This window comes from Panthera onca, chromosome X, assembly GCF_046562875.1.
Source record: "Panthera onca isolate mPanOnc1 chromosome X, mPanOnc1 haplotype 2, whole genome shotgun sequence".
In the NCBI taxonomy this organism is placed as follows: Eukaryota; Metazoa; Chordata; class Mammalia; order Carnivora; family Felidae; genus Panthera; species Panthera onca.
The window spans coordinates 744,113-756,687 of record NC_138357.1 but is presented as its reverse complement, the minus strand read 5'-3'; the positions used below and the strand labels follow the sequence as shown (position 1 = coordinate 756,687).

General features: G+C 39.4%; 1 protein-coding gene across 1 annotated transcript in view; it reads left to right on the top strand.

Annotated features, from left to right (window-relative positions):
* The window catches only part of BRCC3 (BRCA1/BRCA2-containing complex subunit 3), a 62,249-nt gene extending 50,209 nt beyond the window's left edge, over nt 1–12,040 (top strand). The window contains exons 9-12 of the mRNA XM_081793080.1: nt 5,742–5,873; nt 6,304–6,347; nt 8,912–9,080; nt 10,495–12,040. Coding sequence (XP_081649206.1) covers nt 5,742–5,873; nt 6,304–6,347; nt 8,912–9,063 — 328 coding nt within the window. The 3' untranslated portion in view covers nt 9,064–9,080; nt 10,495–12,040. The remainder of the gene's footprint in view (nt 1–5,741; nt 5,874–6,303; nt 6,348–8,911; nt 9,081–10,494) is intronic.
* The last annotated feature ends 535 nt before the right edge of the window (nt 12,041–12,575 follow it).

Below are 12,575 nucleotides of genomic sequence, written 5' to 3'. Positions count from 1 at the left end.
CTATAAAAAATTTTGTGTGTGCGCACGCGCGTGCGCGCACACACACACACACACACACACTTGCTCTGGATGTCTGGGTTCCTCCCCCAGAGACTGTGATTTGTATCATAGGTAAAGAATGATGCCTGGGCATCAGGACTTGTAAAAGAGCTTAAACGTTCTCACCACAAAAAGAGGAATGGTAATTATGTGATGTAATGGAGGTGTTAGCTAACTCTATGTTGATAATTATTTTGCAGTGTGTAAGTGTATCAAATCAACGCCTCGTATACCTTAAACTTACACAATATTATATATCAATTATATCTCAATAAAGTTGGAAAAATAAGGAAAGAGAAAAAAGACAATTACATACTTAATTTGTTGCTGAACAGTCAAGGAAGTTTTTGCTGAAGAAAGCATTCTTTTTATTCTTTACTAAGATATAATTGACATATAACATTATGTTAGTTTCAGGTATGCAACACAATGATTCAATATTTGTATACACTGTGATATGGTCACCACAATAAGTCTAGTTACCAACCCTCACCACACAGTTACAAAAATTATTTTTCTTGTCATGAGAACTTTCAAGATCAACTCTCTTAGCAACTTCCAAATATGCAATTCAGTATTATTGACTACAGTCACCATGCTGTACATTGCACCCCCGGGACTTGTTTATTTTATAACTTGAGGTCTGTACCTCTTGATCCCCTTCATTCATTTTGCCCATCCCCCTACCCCTTCCTCTTTGGCAATTACCACTGTGTTTTCTGCATCTATTAGTTTTGTTCACTTATTTTGTTTTTTAGGTTCTACATGTAAGTAAAATGGTGTGGTATTTAAAGAAAGCATTCTCAAGCTGTTTTCTGGTGGATGAGTAAAAGTTAGCCAAGTAAAAATGGCGGGGGAGGCGGGGGAAACTCCAGGTAGAGGAAACAGCATGTTGGAGGGTCAGAGATGGGAAGGAAGTTGGGTATACATGAGATTCTTTTTTTGCATTTGTTTTTTCCACTGCCACTCTTTTTATTGTTTGTATATTTGACGACTATTATTTCTGTATGTAAATTTTACCTTCCTGAATTCCTTTATTCTTTGAGTTAATTTTACCTTTGGTTTTTTGGAGACTTCTAGATAAATATCATATTTCACCTGTAAGTAAAAATAGCTTCACTTCTTCAATTTCTGTACTTGTAATTGATTTCTTATGTATAACTGTATTGGCTAACATCTACTTTACAACATTTAAATAGTAGTGGAAGTAGTAAGAACTTGTGCTTTGTTTCTGATCCTTGTGGAAATCCCTGTGGCATCTCACTCTTAAGTAAGATAGTATTCAGGACTAAGGTTAACATACTTTTTCATAGTAAGTAAGTATGCCTGAGTGGCTCAGTCAGTTGAGCACCTGGCTCTTGATTTCACCTCAGGTCATGATCCGAGGATCATGGGATCAAGCCCCACATTGGGCTCTCTCTACCTCTGCCCCTATCACCTGCTCACACACACACTCTCTCTCTCTAATAAAAAAAAAGATACATTCCTACTTCTGTCTTTTATTCTGTGTTGTAATCAGGATTGAGTGTTGAATTTTGTTAATTTTTTCAGTATCTATGGAGGCAATTAATACTTTCTTCAGATCTCTTAATATGATGTATTAATAGATTTCCTACCATTGAACCAAGCTTGGCTTCTGAAAAAATATCCTGTTGAATTGCCTTAATGTGATATCAGGCTTTGCTCACTGATATTTTGTTTATTATGTTTGCATAAGTAATCATAAGTTTAGCTTTTTTGAATTTTTGGTACTGCTTGAGTCAGGTTTAGTCATCCATATTGTACTTGCTCCCCAAGAATTGTTTGGACTTTTCTTTCATTTTTTTAGGCTCTTGTGCAATGTATGTAGCATTGAGGACAATGTATTGTTTGAATATTCCCCAAAGGAAGCAGCAGGGTCTTTTATTTGGGGGGTGGTAGGTATTCCCTTGGTATATTTCTCTGTTTGCTATGGAAATTGGTCTGTTTATGTTTTCTTTCCTAATGAGGTCAATTTTGGTAAATTGTATTTTCCCATGAAACTATCATTTTGTCTTGTTTTCCAATTTATTTGCAGAGAGATTGATCTGCCGGATAGTCTCCTATGGTATTTTACATCTCTCCTTTTTAATAGTTACCTCCTCCTTGTCATTTCATATTTTGTGTATTTGTGTTTTTTTCCTTTTCCCTCCTTGATTATGTTAGCTAGTAGTGTGTCTATTTTGTTAATTTTCTCAAAACAATCATTCTTTATATTAATTTGATTGTTTTTTTCCTCCCAATCGCATTAGTTTTTCTTGTAGCTTTCATTTTTCCCTTCCTTTATATTTTACTTCAGTTATTTTATTGTGTTTTATCTTAGTAATTGGAGTTTAGGGGTTAATTAATATATTTTTGGTCCTTCATTGATATATAAGTGCTTAAGGCTATGATTTTCCACTGATCTCTGCTTTAAATATATCCCACAGATGCTGGGATAGTAGTATTTTCATTTTCATTATTTTTTAAAAACTCCTTTTAGTTTCCATTTCACCCACTCATTGTGCTCCAGTCTTCCTTCCCTCCAATCTGGTATCTACGATGTAGCCTATTTGAAATGGTCCTGCTCCCTAATGCCCTCAGAAAAAAAGCCCCAAACTGGAAGCTGTTCATGGTTTGCCTGTTTCCCTAGCTAGAGTCTCTCCTGGTCATATCTATGCCCACGCTGCCTGCAGTATCTGTTCCCCTTTACTACTTAGTGAATGCCTACTCATTTTTGAAGACTAAGCTCAAATTTCGGAATGCTTCTCTGAAACTCCTTAATACCTAGTACCACCCAAGCTAAGTATTCCTTCTCAGAACTAAGTAGGACACTATATTTCCTTTATCATAATACTTAAACATTTTATTTTAGTATTTAATCTCTCTAATAACATTGTAAGATCTTTGAAACAAAGGCTTGCCTTTTGTCACTGTACGCCTGGTGCTCAGAAAATAATTGTTGAACAATCCCTTTGGCAGTAGACTTCCACACTAGTATCTTAATATGTTCTGACCTGTCAGAAACTTAATTTGCTTGGTTGATTTTAGCTTTTCAGTTGAAGTGAAATGCATATAGAAAAGTGCCCTAATTTTAACGTTCAGCTCAATAAGTTTTCACAAAGTGAAGACACCCATGCATCCGCGACACAGATCAGTTCCAAGAATTTTCACAAAGTAAATGTTCCTATGAAGTTGCAACACATAGCGATAGGTGCCATTTTATTTGGCCCAGTTCTTGTAGCTGCTCTCAACAGGAATACTGGGAATAACTATTCCAGCTATTACAGTTGACCCGTAAACAGCAGAAGGATTAGGGGTGCCGACTCCCTGTGTGGTAAGAAACCCACGTAGAACTGTTGGATTGTCCACAAACTTCACTACTAATAACTCACTATTGACCAGAAGCCTTAATACAGTAACATAAACTAATTAACACATGTTTTGTATGGTATATGTGTTATACACTGTGTTCTTACAAAAAAGTAAGCTACAGAAGAGAGAATGTTATTGAGAAAATCATAAGGAAGAGAAAATACAGTCACAGTCCTGCACTGTACAAAATCTACTTCCTGTGGAGCTTAGACCCCTGCTGTCCCACGGCCAACTGCAGTTCATTAGCAGAAGCAGGATCTCTGCCCTAAGCTTTGCATCTCTGCCTCCATAGGTTGCGGGGTTGTAGTTTTGAGTGAACTGACAGAGGCTCTAGCCATTTCCAATAGGAGTTTATGGAAACGTGTGTCCAGTCCCATTTCTGCTCTTAGTCCTGACAAACTCGGTAGGAAACCCTACTAAATAGCCTTATGGCAGCAGGAGGCTGACTTCTTCCAGGTGTTTGGAATCACCAGTAATAACAGTCACCGTGGGGCGCCAGGGTGGCTCAGTCAGTTAAGTGTCTGACTCTTGATTTTGGCTCAGGTCATGATCTCACGGTTCGTGAGTTGAAGCCTTGTGTCGGGTCCTGTCCTGACAGTGAGGAGCTTGTTTGGGATTCTCCCGATCCGTCTCCCTCTGCCCCTCCCCTGCTTGCACTCTCTCTCCCTGTCTCTCTCAAAATAAATAAATAAATAAAGGGGCACCTGGTGGCTCAGTCGGTTAAGCCTCTGACTTCAGCTCAGGTCACGGTCTTGCGGTCTGTGGGTCTGAGCTCCATGTCGTGCTCTGTGCGGAGAGCTCAGAGCCTGGGCCCTGCTTCGGATTCTGTGTCTCCCTCCCTCTCTCTCTCTCTGCCTCTCCCCAGCTTGCACTCTGTTTCTCTCTTTCAAGAAGTAAACATTAAAATACATACATACATACTTATAAAAAAAATAACAGTCATGTATATTACTGCAAAGGGCCTTCTGCACACCAAAAGCAGCTACTTGGATGTGAGGAGGGGTGCTTGTAATTCTCCATTATTTGGATCCTACCTATTATTAGGGTATAGAGCCCAGACACATTCTGCTGGATGCGAAAGAGAGAGAGGAGGGCTAGATCTTATGCTGCTGTTCTGCCATGTGCCAGTGAGGCCTCACAGTGCCAGCGGCCCTCAACCCGGATGCTCCACTGAACCCACCATTAGGTGGAGTTTAGGCGTATTTGGGGTGAGAAGTAGGTTAGAGGTAGATTAGTTGACCTCAGTAACAAGCATGTTTGTTTCTCCTGTTCTAGCATGAAAATACAAGTATTTATGAATTTCTTACCTATTTCCCTCCCAGGGGAGAGAATGGGAAGTAAGGGCCACTGGTGAACACTGATTTAGAACAAATGAGCATTTATATGAGTAATCCCATTTACATAATGAATCTGATGGAATCATTGAAGAGTCTGCAGTTACTTTTCCCCAGGCTTTGTGATCAATGTGTTCAACCCCACTGGCAACTTCTCAACAAAAAACAGCATTAATTAGATATTCCCCTTTTCCCCTTGTGCTCCCAAGTCCTCCATTAAGTTTATGAAAGGGCTCCAGGTTTTCTAGGAGAATAGGGAATATTGACTCTGCAAATGTGCTTCTAATTTGCTCCCCAGATGAGCTCAGTTAGAACTCAGTCCCCTTTGATGTTGCGCTACTAAATGAATGACAAGAATGTCTAATCTTTGAGTACAGCGTATCCCAAAATTTCTATTAGGACTATAGAAAACTTCTGATTATGACAACTCGGCATTAAAAACTAACCCCCTTCTTGGTATATATCCAAAGAAAATAAAATATGGGTCTCAAAATGATATCTGCACTCCAATATTCATTGCAGTATTATTCACAGTAGACCAGATACATAAGCAACCTTAAGTTCTGTCAATGGATGAATTGAAATAAATAAAAATAGCCAAACTCATTGAGTTGAGAGTACAATGGTGGTTGCTATGGCAGGAGTGGTGCAGGGGAAAATGAGGAAGTGTTGTTCAAAGGGTACAAAGTTTCAGTATGAATGAGTTCTGCAGATCGAATGCACAACATGCTGAGTACAGTTAACAATACTGTGTTGTATACTTGATATTTTCTAAGAAGGTAGATCTTAAGTATTCTTACCACATACACACAAAAAGAATGGTAACTATGTGAGGTGTTGGATATGTTAATTAGCTTAAGTGTCGTGATCATTTTACTCAAAATATCAATGTCAAAATATCAATTTCTACACCTTCAATGTATGTAATTCCTTTTTGTCAGTTACACCAAAATAAAGCTGGAAACATAAAACTGACCTGAACTGATTGTCTTGCAGGTATGAGAGGATTGAAATCCCAATCCATATTGTGCCTCATGTAACCATTGGGAAAGTATGCCTTGAATCAGCAGTCGAGCTGCCCAAGATCCTGTGCCAAGAGGAGCAGGACGCATATAGGAGGATCCATAGGTAGAGTCTTCCCTCCTCTGTCGTCTGTGAGAAAGTGTGTTAACAATCTGTTTCACATTCGTTGCTTTCCTGCTGCACTTTGAACCCTTCAAGGGCAAAGGCACTTTTTGGTTGTTAAAAAAAATAAACTGCAACATCTTAGTAGCTCTGTTGCCAAGCAGTGGGTCTGGTCTTTCCCAATAAATGTGTACTATATGAAGTGAGAGACAGTAATTTAATATTATCTCTTTGAATTATCTTGAAGTTCTGAAGAAAATCAGATCCCCAAATAATGCAAAATTTAACTGTAATGTGATTTAAATTATACATATTCATCTAATCCAACTGGCAAAGGTCTGGTGCAGTTTATCACTTGTTATATTGTCCATGACCACTTTGTTTTCCTTTCAGTGCTGCTTTGCTACTGACCTAAACTATTTTATCCCTTTAGCCTTACGCATCTGGACTCAGTAACCAAGATCCATAACGGCTCAGGTAAGGTTTGTTTGTTTGTTTGTTTTTTTAGAACATAGGCAGTGATCCCTAAATACTCAGCTGACAGGAACAAATTTCGTGTTAAGTGCTTGAAGTGATAGGTACAAGTTCTCCTTGAATTTCCTTTTTCAAGAGTTTTGCCGTTCCTTAATCCTACTCCCAATTTTTCTTTAGGACCCTGTGGACCGTTTACTATATACACAACTAGAATAAGGCTGGAAGAAAGACTGGAACAAGCTTTATGATAATTTTCCTAGGTGGTGTGCTGGTGTATGTTTAACCCCAGCTCTCAGGGAGGGGGAAGGGCCCTGAGTTTTTGTGTTTGCCAGTTTCCATGGTGTAATACCCCTACCGTGGCTGATTTCAAATAACTAATGTGGCTTCAACCAGCTTGCAGACTTCCTGAAATTTCAACGGATGGCTCTCATGAGCTGATCTAAACTGGTTCCAGCACACCACTACTAGCCTATTATGGTGGGAGTTGAAAGAGATGGAGAGACAGATAGAAGGGAGGGTATGAAAGAGGAAATCGTTTTATGTCAGTGAACACAGAAGGAATTCCTACACAAGGCCAAGGAACAGAAACTCAGTACAATATATGTACTAAATCACTTTTCTCCAGCATACGCTCCTACCCTTCCATTCCTCGTCTTTGAGGCCATTCTGTGTAGTCTTCCCCAGCGACTGTCAAAGTCATCAGTGGGGAAGAAGGTGAGGCTGTTACTTTTAGAGGAAAAGAAGAGATGACTCGGCATATCTGTCCCATCATTTCTATCTGGAGGTAAAACATGACAAAGAGCTAAAAGTTGGCAATATATGATATGTAGCCATACTCTAAAGCTGCAGTAATTTAAAAATTATAAAAAATGAACAATTAAACCAGTAGAACTGAATAGAGCCCAGAATTGGGCCCATGTGTATATAAAAATTTATATTTAATAAATCTATCACTTCGAATCAGTAAGAAAGGATGGATTATTTACTAAATAGTGTTGGGCAAGTTCACTTGTTAGTTCATTCAAGAAACATATGAGCACCTGCTCTCAGCTAGGCACTATTCTAGGCACTGGGGCTCAGTGACAAACAGAAGAGACATTCTTTTTTTGTAATCTTTTAATGTTTATTTATTTTTGAGAGAGAGAGAGACAGAGTATGAGCAGGGGAGGAGCAGAGAGAGAGGGAGACACAGATCATGACCTGAGCCGAAGTGGATGCTTAACCGACTGAGCCACCCGGGTGCCCTTGTACATTTTTTATTATTATTTATACACACACACACACACACACACACACACACACACACACATATATATATCCAAGAGACATTCTTAATCTTCATGGGCTTCTTCTATTTTTCTATTAACATTTGGAGGAAAATAGAGTCCTACCTAAAATCCTACACAAAAGTAAATTCCAGATATATTTAAGCTTTTTAAAAAATTGTTTTGAGTTCGTTTATTTATGTATTATTAAGTAATCTCTGCACCCATCACGAGGCTCAAACTCATGACCCTGAGATCAAGAGCCGCAGGGTCTTCTGGCTGAGCCGGCCAGGCACCCCTAAAGGGGTTGGCAGTTACGATGACGACATATCCCACCAGTTCTACATAGACCCCAAAGAGTTGAAAACAGGTGTTCAAAGAAAAACCTGTACAGAAGTATTCATAGTAACGTTATTCACAATGGCCAAAAGGTGGAGACACCCGAGTGTCTGTCAGTGGGTAGACAAAGTGTGATCCATCCAGACAGTGGAGTACTGCTCAACAACAAAGAGAACTGCTGAGACATATACCACCTGGATGAATCTCAAGGGAATTATGCCAAGTGAAGGAAGCATTGCACAAAATACTGCATACTTTATAGTTCCATTTATATGGAACTATATACATATATCTGGGAAGATGCACCCCACAGTCTTACACTGGTCATTTTCAAGAAGTCATATGTTATAAGGGAGAAAAAGATATTTCCATTAGGCAGAATTTGTTTCAAAAAGAGGACTATAGAATCTTTGTCTCCCCATCAAGCTGAACATGAATGACGGGAGCTCCCTGACTCTTCATCTCTCTGTTGTCCTCATTTTAAAAGAGTGGCTCTACACTGTATACACTGCATGTTAGCTAACTTGACAATAAATCATATTAAAGAAATAAAAAAAAATTAAAGAGTAGTTCTGAGGTGAGTTGAATTAATATATTTATTTCTTAAATAGATGAAACATTGGAGCCATTTTCCTACTGGGCTTGTGGAAAAATAAGTGGCAGAAGGCAGAGTCGTTGCTCTCTGGGAGTCGGGGTCACTGGTCGTTTGCACCATGCCAATGCCCGGGGCTGGGGAAAGAGACCTGTAGTTCTTAGCCCTTCTGCAGGAGGGAGGAAAGAGCCAGTTTCTGCTCTCTGCATGGCCAGGCTTCCCTCCACCTTATGGATCCAGGCATACTCAGGAAGGTGTCCAAGATCGTCTGCTAGTCCCACTTCCTTCTCCAGCTCTTTCTTTATGTGCTCATGGTTGGGGGGCTCCTAGTGGCAGAGTGTTCCCTCATCTGTGCGTTTCTTGCATTGAAGTGTTCACCAAGAACCTGTGCAGCCAGATGTCAGCAGTCAGTGGGCCTCTCCTGCAGTGGCTGGAGGACAGACTGGAGCAAAACCAACAGCATTTGCAGGAGTTGCAGCAAGAAAAGGAAGAGCTTTTGCAAGAACTGTCTTCTCTAGAATAAACCAGGAGACCAATGGGGTAAATTTTGTTTTTTCAATTTGTATATTAAGCATGGTCTGAAAATTAACCCACCTCATGTGTGGACAGACAGCAGCGCAGCCCCTATTGTAGCCCAGTGGAAGGGTGTTAATAATGCACTGAGCACAAGATGTCTTCCTGAAAGTTTCACTGTAACTGGCCTACAAAGTGCATACGAAGATGATTTCAGTAGTAAAGTTTTTTTTTAAAGGCTATGGAAGGTACATTGGCATGGACATCTTGGAAGGAAATATCCAAGTATATTTCAAATGTTTACTTTTCCCTTGCTTAGCTTTGAAGTCTTTATTTTCATTTTTAGACACAATCCCTAGAATAAGTTAAAGGCAGAAGAGCGTTTCGTGTTTCAGTCTTGTAGTTATGAGAGTTATGCTCATGTTGGACAAGTAAATGAGTATACTACAGTTTTTTTTAAATCTTTTTTTTAATGTTTATTTATTTTTGACAGAGAGAGAGAGAGAGAGAGAGAGAGAGAGAGAGACAGAGACAGAGCATGAGTGGGGGAGGGACAGAGAGAGGGGGAGACACAGAATCCAAAGCAGGCTCCAGGCTCCAAGCTCCAAGCTGTCAGCATAGAGCCCGATGCGGGGCTCGAACTCACAGACTGCGAGACCATGACCTGAGCCCAAGTGGGACGCTCAACCGACTGAGCCACCCAGGCGCCCCTGAATATACTATAGTTAATGGAGGGAAGTGAAGGTGGCTCATTAGCGCCCTACCCGTACTCTTAGCCCTCATTGAGAGCCATATGGCTTATGTCTTCCTTCTTGATCTCTAGAATATTAGGCATTCTGAGATACCTATCGAAGGTTGAATCTATGTGGGTGCCGTTCTAACCAAATAGATGAGTTCTAGCATATTTGACTCTGAAGCAAATTCCTACTGAAGAGTTCCTATTTACCTAGGAACTGCCATTATGATATAAATAGGTTTTTCCAGAAACACTCAGGACTTATGATGTAACAAAAATCATGTTTTAACAAGTTCTGTTGCATTATTCTTTCTATGTATAACTACAAATGATAAGCGTGTCTTCAGAAAAGAGTCAAGCCTATTGTATACTTGAAATTAAAGTGAGAATTGGAGGAAGTGGGAAGAAAGAAAACAATCTCAACAATAGTGGCAAAGGGTTGGTTTTTGTTTTTTGATTTTTCTTCTTGCTTCTCCCTAGCCTATTGTGTTTCAGATTTCAAGGTTTAGTCCACCTGCACGTGAATCACTTGGAGGTCAGCCTTCATCTCTCGGGGTGGAACCTAGAAATCTCTGTGAATGCCCCAGCTGATTCTAAGGCATACTAAAGTTTAAAAACCACTACTGTAGGGCACAGGGAGTGTAAATGCCGTATTTTCTGTAATTTCCCACAGCCACAGTTCTCTATTTTTTTCTTTCCTTGTAGGAAAAATGAAATTATCCAGGTATAAAATTAACTAAGCTAAATCAGTTTTGAAGAAGTTGGAAGACTCACATTACCTGACTTGCAGACTTACTATAAAGCTACAGTAATCAAGACAGTATGGTATATGTGCAACTGATTTCGACAAACGTGTAAAAGCAATTCAATGGAGTGAGGATAAATAGTCTTTTCAACAAGCTATGCTGGAGCGATTTACACCCATAGGCAAAAAAATGAACTTTGACCTAAGCTGCACACCTTAGACAGAAATTAATTCAAAAAATATCATGGATTTAGATAGAAGATGTAGAACTAGAAATCTTTTAGGGAAAAAACAATCAGAGAAAAATCATGAGTTCTTGGCCTCCACCACAAAAGCACAGTCCTAAAAGGAAAGAACTGCTACGCTGGACTTCATCAAAATGAAACACTTTTGCCCTGTAAAAAATTTAAGAGGTGGAAATTATTGAGGGAAATTATTTGCAAACAATATATCTGATCAATCTAGACTATATAAAATCAACAATAAAAACCATCCATTTAGAAAGTGAGCAAAAGACACGAATAGACATTTCACTAAAGAGGACATGTGGATGGCAGGTAAGCACACGAAGAGATCTTCAACTTCATTAGTCAGGAGGGAACGCAAATTAAAACCACAATGAATTACAATTACACATTTATCAGAATGGCTGAAGAAGAAATAGTAAAAATACCAGATGCTGTTGAGCATACAAACCAGATATCTCATACAGTACTTGTAGGAATGTTAAATGGTACAGCTTCCCTAGAAAAGAGTTTGGAAATTTCTAACAAAGTTAAACACACATGTGTCATACAGCCCAGCAGTTGCACTCCTGGACATTCATCCCCCAGAAGTGAGACCCTATGTTGGCACAAAAACTCGTACACCAATGTTCTTAGCAGCTTTATTTAACAGCTAAAAACTGGAGACAACCCAGCTGTCTTGCAACTGAGTGAGGGATTAAAGCAAGCACCTGTACCATGGAATACTGCCCTGCAGTTGAAGAAAAACAGACGACTATTGATCTACACAACTTGGGTGGACCTCAAGGGTATTACGATGAATGAAGAAGCCAGTTTGAAAATGTCACATACTCTGTGACTGCATTCTTGAAATGGCAAAACTATAGAAATGAGGAACAGATTCACGTTTGCCAGGGTAGGGACTGGAGGAGGTATGAGATACGTGCGACTGTAAAGGGATCGACCTAGGGAGTTCCTTTGTGCCAATGAAATAATTCTGTATCTTAATTATGGTGTTGATTACATTATTCGTGCTAAAACTACATAGACCCACAAATGAATGCATGTAAACTCTGATGAAACCAAATAAGGTCTATAGTTTCGTTAGCAGTATTGTACCATCATCAATAATGCTCGTTTTGAAGTTGTACTAATCATGTAAGATCTTAACCACTGGAGGAAACTGGGTGAAGGGTACATGGGACGCACTGTACTATTTTTACAATTTCCTGTACATCTATAGTTATTACAAAATAAAAAGTTAGAAGTATTAAATAAGGAACTAGGATGAATGGTACTTAATTTATGAAATAAGATAAGAGTGATAAAAAGAAAACCCAAGAGGAATAAAATGATTTGAATGTTTTCACAGGCCAAGGTTGGGCACACGTCCCTTTCCTTTACTGGGTTTCAGTTTTTTCATTTTATAAAGTTGGAGTAGATGACCACCAACGTTCCTTGAGGTCAGTGCTCAGTCTTTAAAAGTGTTCAGCAGCACAGGGAACAGTGATATAAAGATGATGTATCATTACTTTCTCGCTAATTGGGCTTACTTTCCACCAAATATTGCATTCACTTTGCAACTCTGTATCCCCTTCTGGTTAGTAGATCATCTATTTTCAATCACAGCCAAAATTCTGATGGGAACAATATGGACACTTCCTCTGTTTTCTCATCTTCAGTCATCAGCTCATTGCGTTATGACCTCTGCCCATATCATTCCGTTCAAACCACTCTTGCCGAAGTTATCCAATGACCTCCACACAGTGACAGCAGATGCTTTCCATACCCTTAACGAACCTGCCAGTCTCGACACA